Source organism: Chanodichthys erythropterus, chromosome 24, assembly GCF_024489055.1.
Source record: "Chanodichthys erythropterus isolate Z2021 chromosome 24, ASM2448905v1, whole genome shotgun sequence".
NCBI lineage: Eukaryota > Metazoa > Chordata > Actinopteri > Cypriniformes > Xenocyprididae > Chanodichthys > Chanodichthys erythropterus.
Window position 1 is genome coordinate 10,215,338 of NC_090244.1, and position 25,641 is coordinate 10,240,978.

General features: G+C 37.2%; 1 protein-coding gene across 3 annotated transcripts in view; it reads left to right on the forward strand.

Moving 5' to 3' along the window:
- The window catches only part of ntrk3a (neurotrophic tyrosine kinase, receptor, type 3a), a 242,810-nt gene that overhangs the window by 183,343 nt on the left and 33,826 nt on the right, over positions 1–25,641 (forward strand). For all 3 annotated transcript variants that reach the window (XM_067379609.1, XM_067379611.1, XM_067379610.1), the window contains one exon: positions 15,052–15,240. In XM_067379609.1, the coding sequence (XP_067235710.1) occupies positions 15,052–15,240 (189 nt within the window). The remainder of the gene's footprint in view (positions 1–15,051; positions 15,241–25,641) is intronic.

Genomic DNA, 25,641 nt, shown 5'->3' on the forward strand with positions numbered 1-25,641 from the left:
TTGCATTATGGTTATGGTGGAGTATGTCTGCTTAACTGTCATTACAATAATGCAATAAATAATAATAAAATAATCTCAATTTTGTATTTCTTTAATGTGATTTTTTTTTTTTGGTCATCTGTGGTCTATGCATATATTATGATTTAATAAAAAAATTAACCCAAACATGCATGGCAACCATTAGCAACATCTATTTGAATGTTTCATACTACTATACTTAATAGTAGCAGGCAGTACACAGTGTGCAGTATGCAGTCCATTCCGAACAGTCAGCGAGAGAGAGAGAGAATACAGGAACACAGTGGCAGTACATGTGACGGGGTGGGCGGCACCAAAACAGGAAGAGGACTGAGTGACTCGTTATCAGAACAGGATGCTGTTAGTCTCCCACCCCCTCTACATGGGCAGTAGACATCTATCAGGAATGGACAGTGTTCAATAAAAGCACACCAAGAACCTCGTCTGCCTGGGTGGGTAACAAATGAGGGGTCTGGTCCCTGTGGTCCCTCCTGGCCCTCAGCTCTCCTCTGTCTGATAGTTTATCTGCCTTCTGTCCGTCTCTCTGTCCCCTCAACTCCCCCGCGACCTCTCTTCCTGTTTGCCTATCTCTGCACCTGTCTATATCCCAGCATGCTCTTTCTGCTGTCTCCGCCACTACGCTTATGTACCCTTCTACCTCTCTGAATGTTAATGCGTTTATATGCCAGCACTTGCCTCAGCTTTTCTCTATTACTAAAAGGCCATGTGTCCACCAAAGCGTTTTTAGCCAGCTGAAAACACTAGGCGCTCTGCTGAAAACCCCTAGCTGTGAGAACGTTTCGGTGGCGCAGCGTTTTTTTTTTTTTCTTTCAGTTGAGACACTTTTTTGCTATGATATGGAATATCATCAGCATTGATTTTGCAGATAATTTGTTTCAAACTAACAATGTAGAGTACATGCTATGTATGTTCAGAGACCAGCAATATTAATTTCTCATCCATTTTGCTCTGTTCTCTGCTTGTTGATGTTGTTGTACAGCAAGAATGTTGTGACAGTTGGTCGGTGTTGTATTTGTCCCGCCCCTCCTCCACTCTGATTGGACGGCTGACTAAAAAGTGACAGTGATGAGCGCAGCATTTCACTCAAAGTTGAACATTCTTCAACTCAAGGTAACTGGTAAAGAACGCTGAATGCTCAGTGCCTCGTTACGCTCCTGCAGTTTAAAAAAAATGCAGCGCTCCCATTGAAAACAATTGGAAAAGTATGCTAGCCGCTGGAAAAACGTTTTGGTGGACACACGGCCAAATGCAGTTAAATAGTCAATAATAGGCAGTATAACGGTAGGTTTCCATTGTGACAATGTACTCTATATAGACGCACCTTTCCAATACAGTTTTAAGTGCAAAAAAGGCTGTTGCAGACCGGAAAAAATTCGGCCCCTGCTGGTCTCAAATTTCAAATGGCTAATTGCTAATGCTAATTATTTTGAAATATACTTTGATTGCTATGACTTCTATTCTTGTAACTGTAAAGAAACTTGTGATATCAAGAATCATATAAACATACAAATTGTGTGATTTTAGTCGGAATAAAATAGGTTCTCTGGACAATTTCATATTTTTGTTCTTTGCTAATGCTAAATGTTGTTTATCATTTAATGCTAATGCAACCTAATGAAGGGCAAAAAATGCACATTATAGGAAATGTAGTTTGGTTGCACAAGTCTTTCAGCTCATAAACCAACTATATGAGTTATGTCTACACCTCAAATCACACTTTACACTTTAACCCTTAAATGCATGACTGTTTCGCCAATCATGCTTACATATTCGGGTCTTTATTGACCCGGATCAATATCTAACACGAAAGGATCTCTACCTGTTGCGATAATATAAAACTCCTCTGATATTAGAGAAGCAATTACAGAAGAATAAAATAAATCGTATACCTTTTGGAGCTTGAAAGGGCTCGGTTTGAGCAGATGTTTTATGCCATCATCACTGTCCTCGTCAGAGCTCATTTCCAAGTAAATTCAGCAAATAATGGGCTAGTTTTATGTTTGAGATCGCAAATATGAGCCCATTCACGATCTCAAACGTATTCTTAAAACTATATAATTTTCAACATCTTCAAAATCAATATTTTGATCGCTAACAGCTTCACCAGATTCATCCTGTAACAGTTACAGTCATATTTGATTGCGTTCAGTACTTGTTTTGCAGTAAATCGCTGAGCCATTTCATGTTTTTCTTATTATTTTGTTTTCTGTCTGAATGAGTCGTCACTTCTGCATTGTGTATCAGACATTGCCACCTTGTGGAATAAAGGTGAATTGCACTTATTCAGTCATCTAAGATTCAATTATTGTTGTGCAGAAAAAATATACGTACACTCATACATACCTCGGGTCGTTTGCGACCCTATACAATTTTTACAAAAAATTTATACAAAAATAGGCATTTTTTATAATTTTATGATTTTTTTTTCTTGTTATATTCTTTATAATGAATGGATTGAGGAATACCAAGAAGGTTGATGTCTAACTTTAAAAAATGAACGAGGAGGAGGGTAGTGAATGGCATCCCGGGTCACTAAAGACCCGAGGTATGCATTTAAGGGTTAACTGAAAAGAAAATAACACGTTTCTCAGTGGTATTAACTTAAAAGTTGTGATATAACAGACAACCCAGTCTGCAATGATATTGTTGCTTTTTCACATTTTGTGACACTTTCAAAGATTGCGTAAGATTGAGTCATGACATTTGGATTAAAATTACAAGGTATTACAAGGTAAAAAATAAAAAAAATGAAATGTATGCATTGATGAATCATTCACGATAAGATCAATGACATGCATTTAAAAAACTGATTGGGAGAATTTCCATTTCATGCTGACTTGGTGGTGCTCATGTGCGTTCAGCTCAACAATCTGATCATTCCAATATGTCTTAAATACGCCAAAAGATTGCAATGCATTTTTTGTGGTCAGGTTTTGTAGTCCGCTACATTTGCTCATCTCTCAGATCTCCATTTCAACAATCATCCTCTCTCTCTCTCTCTCTCTCTCTTTCTCTGAGAGATCAGGGTCATTAGCATTCCGCAGGAATCAAACACCTGCCAGCCATGTGAAGCCTCACTGCGGTGAGCACAATCAGCCAAATGTTTTCCTTGTGCGATGAATGTGTATGGCTGTCACCATTCCAGTTGATATATGTGTTTTTTGCTCTCTTTCTCTCTTGCTCGATCCCTCCCTCCCTCCGGTTCCTCCATTCCTCTGTCTAAGATTCACTAGAGGGGGTCTGTGAGGGTAAAATACCGCATAGAGGCTTCAGGTGCACCTCAGCAATACCGCACTCTGATTTACTGTCACAGATCTTGCGTCACTTTACAAAATCTCTCCAGGAGTTGTAGGAATATTGACAGCCCAGACGTATGGCCATACTTCTTTTTTCCATTTTGGACGCAAGCTGCTCAGTTGCCAATAGCAATATGCTCAAGACGTCACAGGGTCACCACAAGGTTACATGCAACGTGGACCTCCAGTCCCCTAGGGGCGCCATTACACACTGCCAGACAACATAATGAACGAGAATGAAACCGTGATACCCTTGGGCAGAATTTTAAAGCAATGCTGTGACTCACATGATGGAGAGATGTGCGCTTATGCTAGCAGCTAGTCACTTGGGACAGCGATTGTTTTCTCTTTCATTTTATAGTTTTCATTAGCACAAGTGTTAATATCCTGTAACAATAATAAAGAGATCTATTGATAAATACTATTATAATAGGTTTTCATATTTGATTTTGTGAGATTTACTTCAAATTATTAATACATGACAAAATATTGACTGCTTTGATTTGATTGTGTAATTGATTAGATATTCAGAGATTATTACATCCAAGAAAGTCATAAGCTATGAGATCCTTTGAGTCTCAAACAGAGAGTTGCATTTTACAGTACTGTGTCCTAGCCAGGGTTATCTGGGAATTTGCTGAGCGTGAAATATTTCAGCAGTGCAGGTGTGGAAGCCTTTCCACGTTGTTGTGATTCACATGTTCAAACATTTCACGGTTCATAATGAATGCACATGTGAGCATTATGAATAAATGTGCCACCAGTGTGTTAACACGAGCAGTTCTCTGAAAGTGGGTTTGATTCCATGTAGTCTTCTTTCTGTTCTTCATATTGCATCTTGTACAGCAGACCTTGAGAGAAGAAAGCTGAGCATGTCAGTGTCAGTTAGCATAACTGCATAAACCATAAAGCATAAAAGCAGACAGAATATTGATGTGAACAATAACATGGCTGTAAAGCAAAAAAAAAAACAAGGGCCATATCTATCTATCTATCTATCTATCTATCTATCTATCTATCTATCTATCTATCTATCTATCTATCTATCTATCTATCTATCTATCTATCTATCCATCCATCCATCCATCCATCCATCCATCCATCCATCCATCCATCCATCCATCCATCCATCCATCCATCCATCCATCCATCCATCCATCCATCCATCCATCCATCCATCCATCCATCCATCCATCAGCTCGCGATTCGGTTGCTCAACAACAACAAAGCTGGAGAATCTCACGCAGCCAAAATGACGCTTGTCAGTAACGGTGTTCAGCCTTACATTGTTCAAACCGGAGTCGACACTGATGGAGAGACTCAGGAAGAAGTTACAACTTTTAGAATGCAACTGGACATTTTTGAACGGATAGTGGATAAATTTATGTAGTTGCTGTGTAGTTGATTCAACTCATTGACTAACATGTGCCATCATTTTGATCTTTTGCAAAAATCCAGCATTGAATTGACTCTTATTTGTGAAGCAGTCCGCGTAAAATAATGGTATGGTAACAACACTCTACTACAACAACTCTTCCTCTTCTCTAAAGCAGCCCAACATGCCCTCACCCTCTTTGTTGTGTGTTCCCGGGGGCGGGGTTTATGTAAATTTTGGGGTTTGTGATGTCACCAACCCATGAAGAAGCTCATTGTAGTCCCTACCAGCCATTTGTTGTAGTCCTTAAAAAGCGATTTCTGTAAAATAAAATATCTCCCTTTGCATTGAACTTTGAGCGTCATAACTTTGCAGATGTTGTTTATGCTCAAACAGCAACATTGCACACTAACTAAAGTAAAAAAAAAAAATAAAAAAGAAATCAGAATGAAGGACCCATTTAAAATACATATAGAATGTATTAATTGTGCACTGCTTGTATGAGCTACAATTTCGAGTAAACTATCACTTTAAGAAAGTGTATTGAGCTTTACTTCTGTTCTTTACAATCTTATTTTTGCTAAAATAAAAATAATAAATTGCACTTGCCATCATAGTTGCAAAGAATCATTTTTCTCCTTTGTATATATGGACAGCTAAAGGTTGGTTCATAATATGAAGAGGTTTGTCTTATGCTAGTGTCCTTTATACTGCTAATGTGTGTGTGTGTGTGTGTGTGTGTGTGTGTGTGTGTGTGTGTGTGTGTGTGTGTGTGTGTGTGTGTGTGTGTGTGTGTGTGTGTGTGTGTGTGTGTGTGTGTGTGTGTGTGTGACTGATTTATGCCTGCAGAGATTTGGTCACTGTTTGCTACTTCATCTGTCCCTTCAGGCGAAGCGGCTGTACTGTCCTTCCCCTCCAGCTCCACGGGCGTTTATACAGCTATAAACAAAATGCACATCGAATGTTGTGCCTATGCCCTACTTTGTTAAGGACCATAAAGATGACTGACTGTCTTTATGTTCCAGCCGGTTTTTCATTGTTTGGCCCAACTGCAGAGGTGCTGGCACGGGATATTAATGCTTCCTGTACCGGGACTCTGTTTTGTTGACTAGCGCAGGTGCTAACTTTGTTTTATGACATAGGGAGCTAATCATACCATTGTTGATTTGTGCTGGAAGAATACTGTATACTGTGAGATGCTGTTAAAGGAAAAAAAATGGGCATATAAAAGCATCAGAACTGAGGATTAGCGGTTAGCATGTAGCATTTGAGCTTAACTCACAAATTCGAATCTGGTTGGGGTAAAACAGTAAGTCTGAAAAGAAATAGCACTAGTTTCCTCAATAAATGGTACAGTTTGAGGTAATATTAGTGTTCATTGCACTTCCTAAAATCTCTAAACCTGAGTATAAGGAATAATAAATTAGCTAATGTTCAAGGAAAGTGTATTAGAGGAAGTGCATATTAGAAGGTGCGATGAGTCCTTAGTGCACCTGAGGCTCCAGAAGCTGCTGTACTATTAATCTGTTTCACAGTTGAAATTGTGATAACTAGTTTTCAAAGTGTTTGCACATTTTCATGTCTCATACCGTCCATACAAGCTGTTTATTACTTAAGAAGGCACTCTATGAAAAATTTCTCCTTATAATCACTTAATTTTTCCTCTGCGCTTGTCACTGTAGTGGTGCGTCCTCACTGAAAAGGAAATAAGCAGCATGAGGTCTATTAGGCACTTTCTGTGAATACGGTACACTAAATAAATAATAAAAAAACAGAGGCTTAAATTCCATGTTATTGTGTTTGTGAGGTATGTTAGATAACTTAAGAATAACAGCAGGTAGTTTTAAAATAGTAAAATAGCTTTCTATCAGATATTCTACTGAATTGAAATTCAGTTGATTGTAATTAAAAACATTTGGTTATAACATTAACAATAATTACAATTATAATAATAAATTGATTATAATTTATGAGTGTATTACTATAGTAAAAATAAATTAATTTAATATGTAATATTTAGCCATGTTCACACCCAAATTATGGTATTTACATTGTAACAGGGTTACAGACCTCATAGAAGAAAAGCATATCTCATGTAATATTTATAATGTTATTTGGGTCATTGACGAATAAGAAAAAAAAAAAGCAATGGAGATATAATTAATTTTGAAGTTTTATTAAGTGATATCAATGTGATTGTGTTTTTTTATAATCAATTAACACTGCTTTTGTCATTTTTACAAGATGGACAAAATTTGTCACCAAAAAAGTAATTCGGTTTTACCGAATGACACTTTTGGTTATGCCGAATGATGATATTTTCAAACAATGCTAATAGGCTAATATCTTGCTAGCTAGCAAAATTGTTTTACATATAGAAGAGGGAATCTCCTAAACCACCGCCAATGTGCAGCATCCACCTGGATGATGCGACGGCAGCCATTTTGCGCCAGAACGTACACCACACACCAGCTTATTGGTGGAGAGGAGACAGAGTGATGAAGCCAAACTGTAATTGATAAGACAATGATATTGACCGCATGACTTGATCCAAAATGGTCTCTTTTTATTGGTTACTCCGAATGACATCAATGAAATTCATTTTTTCAGACATTCTTTCACATAAAGCAACGACTTCTACACATAATTTTAATACCATTTGCTCTATGTTGATATATGATGTTATCAAATCATGCCAGAATAACATACATTTATTACATTACAGATATTTTAATCACAAATGAAATGGCTGTATTGGCCTTTGCATGGGTAAACCGAATCAAAATCTTTAAAATGCCTTTAAATGTAGCAAAATATAATTAAAACCTTTTGGATTCAATAAAAGAGATCTAGTTGTACTACCTTACATACTCTGGGTATCATATCTTTGTTTTTTTTATTATTATTAAGGCCTTTGGGCAAACAAACAAAAAAAAATTACCTGTCACATCACTGACCCATTTACATTTTCTGAATGTTAAGCCTTTCTATTAATTGGTCATTTTTACTTTCAGGCCAAATGTTGTACCTCTTGCATGGAAAGCTCCTTCTCCAAGCTAAAAATGAATAAAAATCCTTTCAGTTTGAAGGTCCTGCATGTTTACGGCTCTTTGAGACACGCCACATTTTTCACACCCAAGGTTTCTTTATGTTTGAGGATATTTTGTGCAAATAACGTTTGAGTCCAGACATGTCTACCGAGACGCAATTGAAGAGGGTTTTCGAAGAGAAAAGTGGCGAGATGAAGACTGCATTGTTGTTGTCTGCCTTGCAGGCAATCAGAACACCGGGGAGCCGATTCACTGTGTTCATATTCTCTGTTTACCCAACAAAAGAGTTTTGTCATTGCAGCTGACACCAAGGGGCACCACAAATATATCCGGGCAATTCGCAAATCAGGAAAACGAGAAAATCAACCGACTTCAGGCCATTACTGTGGTTTGCACAGGAATGGGCAGAAGAGACAGGACAATTATGGCCACAGGAAGTGGCTTGAGTGTTTTTATATGGCTCTACCACTTCCAATCATGCTCATATGCTAAGGAAAGTATGAATCATCCCCTTTGCCCATGTCTGTACCTCTCTCTCTCTCCCTCTCGGACGAGGTGGTTTGATGTCAAGGAGATACTTCAGTGCACATTGGTGAGATCAGAGGAAGTAATGTGAGTAATTTATTCGTGCTGGTCTTCCATGGCTGCTTTGCATTGCAATCAGTGCACAATTGCCATAAGAGAGAACTGGGCATGGATAGTGCCTGTTTTATCTTTTATAGCTACCTGAGATACAGTGCGTGGTGCACTTTCAACATCAAAGGAAGCCACATCAACTCAAGGCAAATGGCATTCAGACAGCAGGGTTCAGATGCCTTTATAAACAGGATCAATCGTCCCTGTCACCTTTTGCACAGAATCGGCCCTAGCAGGTGTGTGAGTGTTTAAAAGTGTAAGTTTGGAAAAAAGAGCAGAGAGATGGAGATCAGTTTTGATTATGCTTGTCTCTAACTACATGCAATGTGATTCTCTCTCATGATAAATAGAGATTTCCTTCTGGATTTGTTATGATAAACAATGTCTGGCTAACGATGTGTTTTGCATGTGTAAACACTCCAAAATATATCTGTGATCATATCTGATACGTGAGTAAGAAGATAAACCTGATATATATTGTTTTTGCTCTCTTCCAAAACCCAGTGAAGACTTGACAATGACAAAATTTAATTCTGCTCAGATCTCTTTTGCTTTTGTGTATTTGGGTTGCCTATAATATAAACCACGCTTAACTTTTACACTTCGTCATAGTTAAAAAAATTAAGAAATTTAGCTAGCTGAATAATAGTACTAGTAGTAGTAATGTATTATATATTATAGCAATGATAATAATCATTTGGAATAATATATGTATTAATATATGTATATGTATTATATAAAATGTAATATTATATTACAATAAATTTGTAATAAATTATTATTATTACTATTAATAGTAATAATAATTATAGTTGATTATTAGTACTATCATATTAATAATACATGTCTTAAATACAATTAATAAAATGTATGTAATTACAATACAATACATTTATAAAATAGTATTATTAATGTCTTATCAATCATTCAATTATATATACAGTATAACAGTGTATATGTATGTATGTGTGTTTAATTAATTATATATATATATATATATATATATATATATATATATATATATAAATTATTAAATTAATTATCTATAATCTACTATTATGGGCCCTATAATACACCCGGCGCAATGCGACGCAAGGCGCAGCACAAGTGTGTTTGCTAGTTTGCGTCCGGCGCCGTCCGCGTTTTCCCGTTCAGCGCCACGTTCTTAAATTAGTAAATGCATTTGCGCCAGTTAGTGCGCCCATGGGCGTGCTGGTCTAAAAAAGAGGTGTGTTCAGGCGCATTGTCGGCGCATTGCTATTTTAAGGAGCTGAAAATAGACTGCGCCATAGACCAACTCAAACCTGGTCTAAAGTCAATGGCGCAATATTTTTTTGTTAGAGCGCGTTGGTAGAAACTGCGCCTCTGGGCGTGTCCACAGTGCACGTTGACTTCGCTTATTACACACAATGCGCATCACACAAACATGCCAAATATTAAAAACAAAAGGATTACAGTGTAAAAGAATATTATTGTGTAGGCTACATAAATATAATAATGTAACTTCGTTTAACTTCTAACTAAACGTTTAACTTCTCGCACAAGCAGATCGGTTTCTTCGCTTGAAAAGCAACAAATTCCGCCATGTTAATAGCAATCTGCCATGGCGCGAGCGCATCTCGCTCTTAAAGGGAATGGGAGATGACACTCTGATTGGTTTATTGAACGTAACGGCCATTACTCATTAAGAGAATAGGGACAACCCCTTTCAAAAATGCGCCCCGGCGCACAGACCGTTTTTCCGTCGTTAAAATAGCAAAAGTGGATTTGGACACGCCCTGAGTGCACCTGCGCCGTGCGCTTTACACTTCGCATTTAGATCGTTAAAATAGGGCCCGACATGTTAAATTCAATGCATAAATTCTATTTTAATATTTAATATTTTCAATAAATTATATATTTATATGTACAGTGCTCAGCGTAAATGAGTACACCCCATTGAAAAGTAACATTTTAAACAATATCACAATGAACACAAAAACAATTTCCAAAATGTTGACAAGACTAAGTTTAATATAACATCTGTTTAACTTATAACATGAAGGTATGGTTAATAATATAACTTATATTAATATAATATACTACATCTAGTTCTTTGTATGGCCTCCATGATTTTTAATGACAGCATCAAGTCTTCTAGGCATGGAATGAACAAGTTGGCGACATTTTGCGACATCGATTTTTTTCCATTCTTCAAGAATTACGTCTTTTAGAGACTGGATCCTGGATGGAGAGTGATGCTCAACTTGTCTCTTCAGAATTCCCCATAGGTGTTCGACTGGGTTCAGATCAGGAGCCACTGAATCACTTTCACCCTGTTCTTCTTCAGAAATCCAGCAGTGGCCTTAGATGCGTGTCATGTTGGAAAAGTGCACGACGACCAATGGCATGGAGTGATGGTAGCATCTTCTCCTTCAGTATAGAGCAGTACATCTGTGAATTCATGATGCCATCGATGAAATGCACCAGCAGCACTCATGCAGCCCCACATAAGGACACTGTCACCACCATGTTTCACTGTAGGCACCATGCATTTTTCTTTGTATTCCTCACTTTTGCGACGCCATACAGTTTTGAAGCCATCAGTTCCAAAAACATTTATCTTGGTCTCATCGCTCCAGAGTATAGAGTCCCAGTAGTGTTCATCTTTGTCAGCATGAGCCCTGGCAAACTCGAGGCGGGCTTTTTTGTGCCTGGGCTTTAGGAGAGGCTTCTTTCGTGGACAGCACCCATGCATGCCATTCCTCTGCAGTGTACGCATATTGTGTGATGGGAAATAGTCACCCCACTTTGGCTTTCTACTTCTTTAGATAACTGCCGTGAACATGCATGCCGATTTTCTTCAACGGTTCACATCAGAAGACGCTCCTGTCGAGGTGTTAACTTCCGTGGACGAGCTGGACGTCTCTGTGAGATGGTTGCAGTTCCATCTTTTTTTAATTTTTGTACCACATTTGGTCTTGTGACATTTCTCTTCCATGTGGTGCCATTGCTGACAGCATGAAATGGGAAGGGGTTTTAACACCCTTTTATAGTCAGCTGTCTGCTGGACACCTGTGTAATGAATAGTTAGACTCACATGTGGTTGAATTCTTGTTAAATTTGACATTTGTAGTCTAAAATGTAGCTTTGCTCCAGAGACTTTCAGTCATTTCTGCATCACCCTAATTTGAGTAAAACTGAAAATTTTGCTCTCTAAATTATATTATTATCCTTACGTTCATGTTATAAGTTAAACAGATGTTATATTAAACTTAGTCTTGTCAACATTTTGGAAATTGATTTTATATATAGTTTACTTAAATATAAATATCTAAATTATTGAAGTATGATAAGATTTCAAATCAGTTATTTGTGGTTGAGATGGTTCCATATACCTCAGAACAGAAACCGCTCTGTTTTGATGAGTCTCTCATGCCTCATTTAGATGTGATAGACAGCTCCACTAGATTCCATTATCATACTCTGGAAAAATCAGCGCGATGACAAAAAAGTGAGTTCAATGTAATGCTGGGTTACACACGTTTATCATGCAGCACTGTCACTCATATGCCACAAATTGTGTGAAGTTGCCGTGCTACATACAGCAAGGGGATAATTTGTGTGTGAGTTTGCATGTGTAAGACATGTCTTCATGCCGGATTACCATAGTTATTTTCAACACTAATTAACAACTGTGTGAGAACTCTGTATGATAATCAGCCCAGAAAGGGGAAGCACATCATCTGTGTTTAAACAAGGGAAGCCAAGCAAATTTTGAATGTTTTTACACGCTTCAGTTATTTGCAATGATTTAAAGTGTTTTACGGGAATAGTTCATCCATGAATAAAAAGTTTGTCAATATTTACATAAAGCACAAAAAGAAATGTTTAGAAGAATGTTCAGGCTGCTCTTTTCTATAGAATGAATATGGAAATTGGGGCTCTCTTCTGCATTTAATAGGTTTAATAGGAATGCACCAGAAATGTAACATTATTTCCTGAATATCATCCCTAAAGCTGATTTTAGGCACTTACTGTTACATTCTAGCCCCTTCCTCCCCATAGCAACTGTCTTTATGGAGGTTTTGCTGGTTCTCTTCCGCCCCTCATCTCATAATCTTATTAAACTGACTTTGTTCTTCCGATGCAGAAATAAAAGAAAAGATCAAATAATGTCTTCTTGTAGGCAATATATTATATTGGCCTTGAGGCTTTCATTGTTCAGGAAGGAAGAATAAAAACATAATTCATCACTGAAATGTGTTTTTTTTTAAAAGCGTTTTATGTAGTGATCAGTCCCAGCAGAGAGCTCAAAGACACTTAAAGCAGCTTGATAATGTATGCGTTTATTTTATTTATGTATTTATGTTCTTTTTATGATTTCTGAAAATGTATCCTTTGGAATACAGTGATAAAAATAATTCTTTTTTTTTTTTTTTTTTACCATTTATTTTAAAAGGAGTCTTTTAAAATAAATGGAAACTTATGGATAAAACACAGGTCCGTAGAGAAGATAACAAGAGGAAGAAGCTACCAGTTTTCTGTTCGGCTACCTAAATTGTTTCCAGCAGTTTATTGATAGAGTTTCTAACTCAAAATGCCAAAAGGCAACAGCGAGTGAATGCGATCTTCAATTCACCGTGCCAGCTGTATAATAGGATTTTGAAAGTGTAATTTGATATGCTTTATGTATTTATTTTGAAGCGCATTAACAGCTGCGTCTGACCTTGTGCATCTCTAAATATAACCTGAAGATATCAAGGAGGAATTTTAAGGAGTGTTGTTACTTTTAAGCTTTGTAATATTGTTATTGCACCTTTAAGTAAAAACTGATCTAATGAAAAACATCTTTTTATTTTGAGGATAAAATTATGGATGTTTTGGCGTATGCAGTATAATAATAATGACAATAATAATAATAATAATGACTATATGACTGTTTTCAGGCTGATGGTTTGAAAGAACAGAGGTAATCGTGTTAGTACTTTTTTCACCTTGCCTTTTAGTATTAACAAAAATTATTTTAATGGTTCTTTTGGGGCTTTTAGACTTTCCAATTAAGGAAAAGAAAAGTATTTTAATGACCCAAATAGCTGCAGGGGTCATTTGACACTGAATGTCTCCTCCTGTCTTAAAGGCTAAAACTAATTAAGAATTTTTCCCAAGATTTCCACTTAAATATGTCACAGCAGACCACTGTTATTGTCTCAAAATAACCTCAATTTATAGCCATGAATGCGATTGCGGCTGCTCATTACATTTGGATTTCTGATTGAAGTTCACAAAGAGCAGTGTCAAATCAGATAAGAGTCCTTTTCATTTTGTAGTTCAACTAAATTCCAAATGAAACCTTGATGATGACTTTTATGCTTCCTAATAAGTGAATCATTCAAATTAGTGATGCATTTGTTAAAAATTTAGCTCATTTATGTATTTAGCCATTTGTTTACTTGTTTTCACTTCAGTATGACTTATTTTACCCATCGTCTTCCTGTCATGATACCTGCCAAAGCATATTCTAGGGATTTTTGTTTTTTTCCATAAGAATTTTCTTATGAATTTTCATAAGAAAGTCTTTGTATCTCTAACACTGAAGCAGCTGCGCTTATTTGTAAGGTTAAGCCTTCTTTGAGTACTATGACCTACTCAAATAATAAATGAATAATAATAACTGGCTCTTTCTCTTTACATCCAGTTCTCTCATTGGCCTTGTGTCAAGATGTCTGACCTTTTGAACTAAATGGCCCTGTAAAACTTGAAGAGTGTTTCAGTCAAATTAAAAAGCCTTGAATGACACCTTGAGTGTTTCTGTATGTTCTCACAATATGTTATGTCATTGAACATTCAAAGCATTCAAATGTTAGCTCACTTATACAGTGAGGACTTTTCTGCTATATTAAATATTAATACAGCAACTTAAAGACAAATTTAAGGATATACAACATTGTTTATACATCGATCAGGCATAACATTATGACCACCTTCCTAATATTGTGTTGGGTCCCCTTTTGCTGCCAAAACAGTCCTCACGGGCCAGCGTGCATCAGTGAGCCTTGACCCTGTCGCCGGTTCCTTGGACCACTTTTGATAGATGCTGACCACTGCAGATCGGGAACACCCCACAAGAGCTGCAGTTTTGGAGATGCTCTGACCCATTCTTCTAGCCATCACAATTTGGCCCTTGTCAAACTCACTCAAATCCTTACACTTGCCCATTTTTCTTGCATAATTGCAGCAATGACCCTATTGGAAAAGTGCTGGTTTAGTCAGCTGTCCTGAAACTCTCTCACATTGGCTGTCAGGCCGTCTTTATTGTCAAGGCCTGTCATTTATCTATTGCCTGCTTGGAGGCCCGAGAGCTGAACGTGGGCGTATTTTTGTTGACGCCAATAAATGAGCCAGTGATGGGACTTTGGGAAACTTGGGGAGTGAGTATTTATCGTGGCCCGAGGCCACGGCAGCTGAGGCTTCTGGGGTTGAATCAGGCCGAGGCGGTTAATGTGTGACCAAATGACAGAGAAGAGCTCAGAGGCCAGTCACCGCTCTAAGAGATAACGTTTATTCTGACAAATGAGCCTGCCCGCTTTTCCCTCTCAGACGTATTATGCTGCATTCATTTCCCATTAAGCAACCAATGTCATTTTGTGTGATGGCTCTCTTTTTCTCTCTGCAGGACCCGTGGCTGTGATCAGTGGTGAAGAAGACTCTGCCAGCCCCCTCCATCACGTCAATCACGGCATCATAACCCCGTGTACCCTGGACGCTGGGCCAGACGCCGTAGTGATCGGAATGACCCGTATCCCAGTGATCGAGAACCCGCAGTATTTCCGGCACGGGCACAACTGCAACAAGCCCACCACTTGTGAGTACCAAAAGGGCACCATTATATTTTTTGTGAGTACTTGTGAGCACCAGTTGGACAACAAGATGTTTTTAAATGCTAAAAATATTTCCAGTGTTTTGATTTGCAGTTCTGTTTCTTGAGTATGCTTTATTTAAAAAAACTATACAACAGTAATTATACAAGTAAATAAATTATGCATGCAGTACAAGCAATGTAGTTTGATTCCCGAACAGTCTTGTGAGCCAGTTCGAATCAAACTGAATTATTCAGATTTACTTACTGAACCACAAGTCATTCATTTTGTCATGTTCGACTTTTTAGGCAAGAATTGTTATTGTGTTCTGTTAAGGTCTGTTTACACCATTCACAACTATAACAATAACTATATTAGCACCCACACCAATGTGTGATAAACTACTGTTTATCATAAGCACACGCTGAAGTTTTGTTGTCTGTCGCTTTAAATGCTTGAGCTCTTTAAAGTTGAGGGATTCTGATTGGTTGTCAATGTTTTCATCGTTCATCAGCTGGAAAAAAAATTGAAAGTGAATCCAACGTTATCGTTATACTTGTGCTGTTCCTTTAAATTTAGAACAGTTTTTAAAACAATATCTTTATAATTATAGTTAACATTCTTGGTGTGAATCAGGGTTGCCAGGTTTTTACAACAAAACCCACCCAATTGCTGCTCAAAATTAACCCAAAACTAGCAAGATCACGTTTTAGGGGAGTCCAAATAAAGGGAGGTAACAAAGGGGGTAAAATCTGCATTTTTGGCAGGGTTCCCATGGTAAAATTCACATTCCAGGGGCTAAAGATCATGTCATTTGTGGTCGCTTCAACCCACGGACATGAAAAACAACCCGCGGCAACAGTGGTAAAGTAGCCAACTTGGCAACACTGGAGCGAACGGGCTTTATGCTAAAAGAATCAGTGAATCAATTTATTAGTGAATCAGTAAATTGATGAATCATGAATTAAATCATGAATCAATTCAGTCATGGATCATTGTAATTTCTGTTTTTAAAATTTGAATATATATTTTACACTGCGTTATCACAATTCCCATTCCTGCTGCCCGCCAACAGCCATTTTTCCGCCTTTTTTCCACACAGAAGGTGGCAGACATTCCCATGCTCTTCATTGCCCCCTTGAGTACCGTTCCAAACAGAACTGATTCAATTAAAGTCTGAAGACTGCTGCCATTTCAAAAGCTTATGAAAGCACACTTATTACAGTGAGTGGCAGCGACATTGACTGTGATTTGTGGTGTTTCTGTCCTTGCCTAAATTTTTACAGTGTGCTCAGGGAGTGTGTAAATCTGCTGCCCCCCTTAGCAAGACTCATCATATTTTAGTGCACCTACTGTACTGTCATATTTCCAGAGTAAATTGAACTTGGGTTTAAATTTAGGTTGCCTGCAAATTCCCTCATGTGCCTTACAGATTGAATTCTAGACAAAAGCATATGTATGCTTGAGAAAGAATAGGTGAAGTAGGAAACGAGGGTGTGAATTTGAGGCGATAGCTTTACATTTAAGAAGAATTTGTGTGAGCTCTCAAAGGGATTTCAACCACATAAAGGATGTGGATGTTTTGAGTATTTTGAACTATATAGTGCTCTTTTGAAAAATATGGTTACTGTATCAATAACATTTTTTACTATGAACTTTGATGATTAGTTTCCGAATAGATTTGAATTTAACCTGCTTTAACCAGAATGAAAAAGTCTCTATATTCATATGGTAATTTTAATATCTTGCACAATTGGCAACCCTTCTGATTTCCACCTGAGAAAAGGATTCACACTAGTCCTTTTGGGGCGCCGATGGGTTTTCTCTTCCACACGGCCTTGATCCGGACTAATCTGTGAATTATCTGTCTTTAGGATTTTACATTATTCCAGAGTTGGCAGACTGTATTCCCTCAATGCATCCTTTCTATCTTTTCTATTCTCTCTGTACTTCCTATGAGCTTTTCCATGACTTCCAGATCAAGCCAAAATTGGATTCTCACTGGCGTGCAGGGGGGAAAATGGTGCTACCTTGTGTTTCCGGGCACTGTGTGTTTCTGATCTGCCCATTTTATCTCCAATGTGGAGACAATCCCGAACTAAGCAAGCTTTGTTAAATCAGCTTAATTTTATTGTCCTCTAAAGATGCAATTCTGATTTTCCAGCCTGTTTTGAACCTCAAAAAGCAATGGAATATCATCAGTCATATTGTGCTGCTTTGTTGCCTCGTAATCAAATAAATTTGATTTGTTTGTGGGCACAGATATGCAACTCATGCAGGATATAGCTTTTGAAGCACCTGGAGGCAACCAAGAAGATTAATTTAATTCATCTGAGCCGAAGCAATAACAACGCAGCTGATTGCATGAGGTGTCAATATCGTGTCCGAATCCTGAATCTTTTATTCTCTATACTTTTCATATATATATATTAACATGGGACAAGTTGAATGGATGTATGGATGGATTTATTTATTTAATTTTGCATATTCATTCTAGTTTGAGCACTTGCAATTTGTCAAAGTTGTTTATTAGTCTTTCCAGGGATCCTAATTGTTCACATTTCAGTGAACTCAGATACCAAAAGGAAAAAAAAAAAAAAAAAATAGAGGGACCCAGATGAAAAACGACAAAGCCGTAGGCAAACAAAGCCAATATCCGCTGCTCCATGAAGCTGATACACAATCAAACAGTGCCTGGTGGCTATTGAGAAGCACATGGATGGGTTGTAAAGCTGCTTGATTTGTCATTTTGTACTTGGAGAGTGGAGGACGTGGAGGGAATGAGGTATCACGAGTTGTGGATGATGACTTTGGAGCCAGTGCAGCTTAGTTGGTACACCATGAAATGTTTAATTTAATTAGATTCATTCCCTCTTCTGAATGTTTTGTTGTGGTGGAGTAGTGGTTATAAAGCTGGGCTGATAACCAAAAGATTTCAAGTTCAAACGCAGCTACAGGAGATTGTCGAGTAGAAGAGGAAATAGATCCTTCTGTAGTCTTTACCTCGAATACTGTAGCAGATGGTTCTCAAAATAATGAGTGGCCCTGTTTTTCTAAACCCCTCTTGAAAGATACTTCATTCGACACACAGTAAGCCAGAAATATCATATTAAGTGTGGAAAAACATGTGTATATAAACACCTAGAGTTATGCTTTATGAACTGCATGAATCTTTAATGGCCAAATGACTGATTTATAATCTGCCAGGCGTGTGTTTGTGGGTGTTTACAGCAAGGGTTTGGAGAATGTGCAATGTAATAGATTAAAAGCAAAAGATTCCCCTCTTTTTATTTTTATTCCAGTCCTCTTTGTTTTCACACGCAAGGGGCTGAAATGAGCCGGAACTAAGAGTTTAGAATAGTAGAGTGACTTCATGCAAGCACGAGTCATTATTAATGGATGTCTTTTGTCAGACATCAAGCTACCTTTAAAATTTAAAAGAATAACTTCATATGTTTGTGTAGTTTTGTGTGGCCTTTGCCTGAGGTTACGTGTACACAACGAGGTACTAAAAGCAGAAAAGTTTTTCCTTTGCGTTTTTTCATGTACAGATGACGTTTCAAAACGATCCCATTCACATGAATCCGCAAAAAATACTAAAAACGCTGTATCATACTGCCAGGCCAGTAGGTGGCGATGTCACTTTGTAAAAAAACATTACACGCCTATAGACTTAACGTGTAATACACTACCGTTTTCGCAAATTTGCTTTTTTGTACTGAAACAATAATGGTATCGTTTTCAAAAACTTTCTCTTTGAAAACTTTCACCCTTTTTTAAAAAAAATTTGCAATTCCAGGCCCCCAAAACTTCGTTGTCGTGTAAATGAACCGCCAAAAAAATTCATTCAGTTTTTAGTTGAAAATGGTGTTGTGTAAATGTCATTGGAAAGTTGGTAAATTAGTATAATACATTAAACTTAAAGGAAGATCCACATATGTTTTCATACAAAGTACTCAGCAATACCAGACTAAATTTGCTCTAGGTTAAACTCTCACTACAGTGACACCATTTGACTACTTGTCAGGTCAACAGGGCTATAAAAGTATTGAGATGGATATATTGGCTACAATACATACAGAGACACACAGCTTCATTATTACAGGCTGGCTAAATGCAAGGCCTGTAGCAATGTTGACCAAACTCTGCGAAAGCAGTGAACCCTTTGTTCAATGGCCGTCAATTACCCAAGCCTCTTCCCTGTAATCATCTCTCTCTAGACTTCAACCCTGAACCTTCTGGCATTTTAGCAGTGAACTCATTCCACCCCAATTACCCATTAAAGGACCCCACAGAATTTCACTGCACATTTGAAAATACAAACTTCAAGTACTGAAGAATATAATCTATAGCTAGCAGCATTTTTGTCACAAGTTCTGTCTATCTATCTATCTATCTATCTATCTATCTATCTATCTATCTATCTATCTATCTATCTATCTATCTATCTATCTATCTATCTATCTATCTATCTATCTATCTATCTATCTATCTATCTATCTATCTATCTATCTATCTATCTATCTATCTATCTATCTATCTATCTCGATCTGTCTGTCTGTCCGTCCATCTGTATATTATTAAAAGGCATATAAAATTTTGGTATATGGGATGAGACATTCAAGGGCTAAAGGATATATGTTTTTCATTCATCTTTTCAGTCTTTTTTATAAAAAAGGATTTCTTTTATTGTCTGAAACCAAGGGAAAGAGAAAAGAACAGCCTTATCTGTTTTGACAGAACACCTTTCTTTCAAACAGCATTAAAGAAGACGATCTTTCTCTTATGTCTACTGGCTAGATAAGCGAGGAAGAGTGCTATAAAGAGTTACAGACCATTTGCTGCTGTCGTTTTGGTTCAAAGCGAAGTTCTGTGAGGACTAATTTTGCGTAAACTGATTTTGCTTGTTATTTCATCTCAGCGGATTACATACAAAACTATTTTTTTTGCAGTAAATCAATCCCCACCAATTGCTTCTATATCAAATGATCATGTTTTTGAGGGAAAACCAAAAAGTAGAGCTCAGTTGCTCAGCAGAAGCCATTTTGTTATTTTCCCATGCAATCACTTGGATCTGCATGTAAGAACAGCCAGAATTGCAAAACTGCAGAAAGTCAAGGAACTCATAACCAAATTGCGCTCCAACTCATTTTACTGGGATGCATATTTCAGCCCTGTCAGCCCAGAAGGAAGCCCTCAAGCATAGATCGGAAGAGTGGGACATTTATCTCCAACCATTTAGTCAAAAATGTCGAGCAACATCCAGTTAAGTGTTGACCTCAGCCAGCAAGTGCAAAACTGTGTTAAACCAGTACCACTGTGATGTTTCTACCAAAGTGACATAAGTGAGGTATACCAGAAACTATTTTTTCCACTTGTTTCCATGAAAGAAGTTCAGAAAGAAACCATTTCAGTCTGAAATTGCCAAAGTACGTGACTAAAACGGCACTCTTGAGGGCCTTTGAGAAACTTATTTACTTCAAGCCGCTTCAATACAAACACAATGCACTGAAAGATATGTCCTTATTTTCTCTGCTTTTGTGCTCCAAACATGAAAAAAGCAAGATAAACTTCGGGCTCCTTTACCTCCGGAGGCAGAGGTTTACCTTTATAGAATTATAAATCATGGTGGACAAAGAATAGTGTCTATCTTGGAAGCAATCCTGTGTTGTAACAGTGGAAATATCATGATGCACCATAGCAATAGATTCAATAACAGCTCTGAGGATGCAACAAATGCTGTTTATAGAGATGAATACAGTCGTATTCCTTGGGCATGGCGAATCAGGATATAGCTGTAAATAGATTTCACTTTTCTGATCTGAAAATGTCTTTACGGTAGATGCCTGTTTAAGAAGATGATATTTTGAAGAAAGTTTCAACTGTTTTATCCATACAATGGAAGCCAATAGAAAAATAAATAAATAAAAATAATTCAATATCACAATATATATTCACTATCATTCCAAAAAACTTTTTAAAGAAATTAATACTTTGTAACGATGTAAGGATGTAGACATTATAATATTCCAAAAGATTTCTATTTCAAATAAATGCTGTTCTTTCAATTCCTCAAAGTATCCTGGAATAAAGTATCACATTTCCACAAAAATATTAATCAGGGCAACGGTTTTCAACATTATTAATACTATGAAATATTTCTTGATCACCAAACACATTTTATAATGATTTCTGAAGGATCATGTGACACTGAAAGGTGCTAAAAAATGTTTTAATATTTCACAATACCGTTGTTATGGTACTTTTAGTCAGATAAATCAAGCATTGTTGAGCATAAGAAAATAAATTTTCCCGACCCCAAACTTTGAACAGTATATGGGTCGATGGCGTGACGGGTCATTTTTTTTTTTTTTTTTTGTCCAAAGGTCTTAATAATATTAATAATTAAAAGATATGACATCCAAAGTATGCAAGGTAGTACAACTAGATGTCTTTCAGTGAATCCAAAAGGTTTTAATTATATTTTGCTACATATAAATGTATTTTAAAGATTTTGAAGTGTCAAAAGGTCATTCGGTTTAACCGTCCAAAGGCCAATGCAGCCATTTCATTTGTGATTAAAATATCTTAAAATTTAATAAATGTATGTATTTTTTATTCTGGCATGATTTTATAACATCATATATCAACATAGTGCAAAATGGTATTAAAATTATGTGTAGAAGTCTTTGCTTTGTTATGAGAAATAATGTCCGGAGCTAGCTAGATATAAGCATGTTAGCATTGTTTGAAAATATTGTCATGTCGTTATAACCAACAGTGTCTTTCGGTAAAACCGAAATTTTGGTTAAACCGAATGACTTTTTTGGTGACAAATTTTGTCCATCTTGTAAAAAATGACAAAAGCAGTGTTAATTGATTATAAAAATCACAATCTCATTGTTAACACTTAATAAAACTTAAAAATGAATTATTATGTTTTTTAACACTTTTAAAAACCTTATTCGTCAATGACCCACATGCAGTATAAACCCAAAACCTAGTCCTGAAATCTGATTGGTCGATTGAAATTGGTGTTGATCTTGGTAAATGTCCTGCTTGAGTAAATCACATTATGCCTACTGCCATATCACAACTTTTCATTTTAGCTCATTGATATTTAACACGAGTTAAAGGGGCTCTGTAAATCTTGCATGTCAAATGGCTTTTAAATCACAGCACTTTATTAATATTTTCCTTTCTGACGTTCCCCTCTTGAAAGAATCAAACCCATCTAAAAGACTGATGACCTTCTCTGGTGAACCATGGGGGAGCTTTGGCTGACAATAAGCTTGCTGATGGTGCGCACCTTGTGGTCGGCCTTCTCCCATTAGCTACAGGTGTAACCACCGCAGGAAATTAATCCTTATTAGGGAGCGTTGAAGGGGGTGCGACTCTGGACTGTTCTGCTGGCCTAATGACAGATACATATCTGCCCGAGGTCCTATTATTCCTTCAGCCCTGGCTCTGCCTCCTGGTGCTCCGGTGCTGGCGTTTTAATGAATCTGTATTTTTATCATCTGTCAGTTTGTATTAGATGATAGCTTTAGATTTCTTGCAGGACATTAACGGAGAGCCTGTTTGGTAATGGGAGAGCACTGTGCAGCGGGAATGATGGAATGCGAGTGTTGAAGGAACAGATTTCCAGTGCGCTAGGCTCTTTTATTTGAGTCGAGGGTAATCATTTTGCATGATGTTTGGAGAGGCCTCAAGTTTTATCTTTTTAACTGCTTCCCTGCGCTGTTTTAAATGACAGCACTGTAGTTATGGCAAGCCTGAATCATCCAGATGGAATCTGATATTTGCATTTTATGCACTAATACATGTATTTAAGACTGCATGTGGTATTAGGTTTTTATCTTTATTTTCAATGTTTACAGTTTTAATATAGCTTTAATTTATTATATGTATTTTATGTATGTACTTATTTTTATAAATCTATTTTTTTGAATAACACTAAATTGACAAGTAATAACCCTCTTAAAAAAATAAAACTAGTATTAAAATTGACAAGAAGAGGCTTAGTTGACCAAAATTTTATTAGTCGCTTAGTCACGGGGGGGGGGGAATCCACAGGAAGTGGCGAAGTCACGCAGTCTGTGATGGACAGATTGTTAACAGCTGGTCTATGTGGTAATTACAGTACACCGGGCAGGACATCCATATGCTTGCCTATCATTCATCGACCTCAAATATAGCTTATCACTTGAAACATGTAAGTAGTAGCAACTTTACATGACCGCTCACTTTAACGTTAACCTAGAAAAATGTGGGCTATTCAAGTGTTTGTGTCCACAGTTTGTGTTGAAGCTGAATAGTGGGGCACTTACTGCATGAGAGCTAACATTGAGGCGCCGGCGCGATCACTTGAAATACTTAGTCATTTTTGGTCATACAGATAAGAGTAATACATCTTTTGAATCTGTGAAGAGTCTACTTTTATTTGTGTGCACTCACAAAAACAACAAAATGTGCTTTTGTAAAATAATGAAAGCAATCAGGGTACGCTTTCTGCCATCTCTCTCTGTGAACTTGAGCATGCCAAAAAAAAAGAACCAAAACTTAACTTGCCTCACAGACATGAAAAATAAATCTATAGAAACTGAAATGTCTACTTTTAAATTAACCAATTCAAATGGAAAACAAATATTCTCAGGTTATTCAATCTATATGAAACGTGCATATAGGCGCATCCACTACTGCAGAGATGACAAGTCACCATCGTTGACTTAATCACACACAGGAAACAATAGTTTATCAATTAATTATTAAAAATATTAAAGCAATCTCCTCTGCTTTTCCCCAACACATTCATAATCATTACTTCTGCCGGTACGCCGAGGTAAACTTTATGCATGCGCTTGAATGTTGATTAGGCTATAAAGGCATTAAAGGCTCTTCATTATGATTTATATGGTTTATTAATAAGTGTGCGATTAGTCGACTATTGCTTGAAACGACCAGAAAAATCTTTAGTCGAGAACAGCCCTTAATAATATGAAGATATATATTTTGATTTTATTTATGTATATTTACATATGAAATTACCATTATCTAAGATTAATAAATGCTTTAGAAGTGTTTTTCATTGTTATTTCATGTTAACTAATATCATAAGTGTTACCCACAAAAAATATCGGCTTTCAAAGACACTTTTTTGTAATTTAAGTTTTATATTATGTAATTTATTATAATTTTTTTGTTTGATTGCCAGCCGTAATTTTTACTGGAGTACATTGTCACTCTCCCATATATTTTTCTGTGCTTGTATGAGTTGCAGACTTTTTTGATCTGTCATTTTAAGACCAATGCATCACCTGAAAACGGGAAGCCGTCAGAAGCCAATTTGCACTGCATCTCCAGCGTTGTTCAAACATGGCTAATCTATGATAACCAAAAGACACCTATTTGTTCTCCACAGAGCTCACAATGTGTTTATTGAATATTTGCTGTCGAGCAAAATGCCGTTTAAGCTTTGCCGTCTGTACCACCTGCCAGAAAGCTCTTCGTCCTGAGGGCTGGCAGGAGATATCGAAGGCAGCTGAGTTTTAAATCGCTTAATGATCAGACAAACTATGACAGATGAGATCTTTATAGCCATGTCTGAATGAGACACGAGTCGTCCAGTCCTCTGGATGAGGTCATCACGGTCCACCCAGTCTGCACTCTCGCTCACTTTTCATCTTCTTCCTTCTTCCCTCCCACCCTTCATCCCTTCCCTCACGCTCTTTTCTTGGAGCCAGGAAGCTGTAACAACATCCCACCCAGAGCCAAATGCCAAATCATCAAAGGGAAGGATACAATGATTAGGGCCATCTAAGGCAGCATCGGGATCTCTGTTTAAAAGCCCCACACTTCAGGGTAATTGATAGGACAGTACCTCCTTGCACCCTCCCATATACCACCGGCGAGCAATCGCCACTCTCTGCTCTCAGATCATGTGCTGGAAATGAATTTGCCCCAGATGCAATCAATATCAAAAGATTGACTTGAATCCGAGCGCTCTACCCCATCTCCAGATGTCATGCCCCCTTTCTCTCATCCATCTATGTCTTAATCTCTTCCATTCGGGCCCCAGTCATCATAGCATGAAATGTTTATGCAGACAGGGAGAGTTTGAGGCTTTCAGATGTGTTAAGTTGCATCAGTAATGACGTTCTCAGTTCTGTATCCAGTTGGCTGCAGTTGTGTTTGTCAAACATGATGAATGTTGAATTTAGTTTAGTTCGTTAATGTTACTTCAAAGGCAATTCTAGACCTTCTTAAGGTGGACTTCAGCCCCGTGTCTTTCATCTCAAGACCCCTAAAAATTTGTCATTTATGTGATTTCCCTTCATTCTTATTAAAAAATCATCCTACTAAAATTGAAAATTTATTTGTAGCAATATATTTGTAAGTTAAGTCAA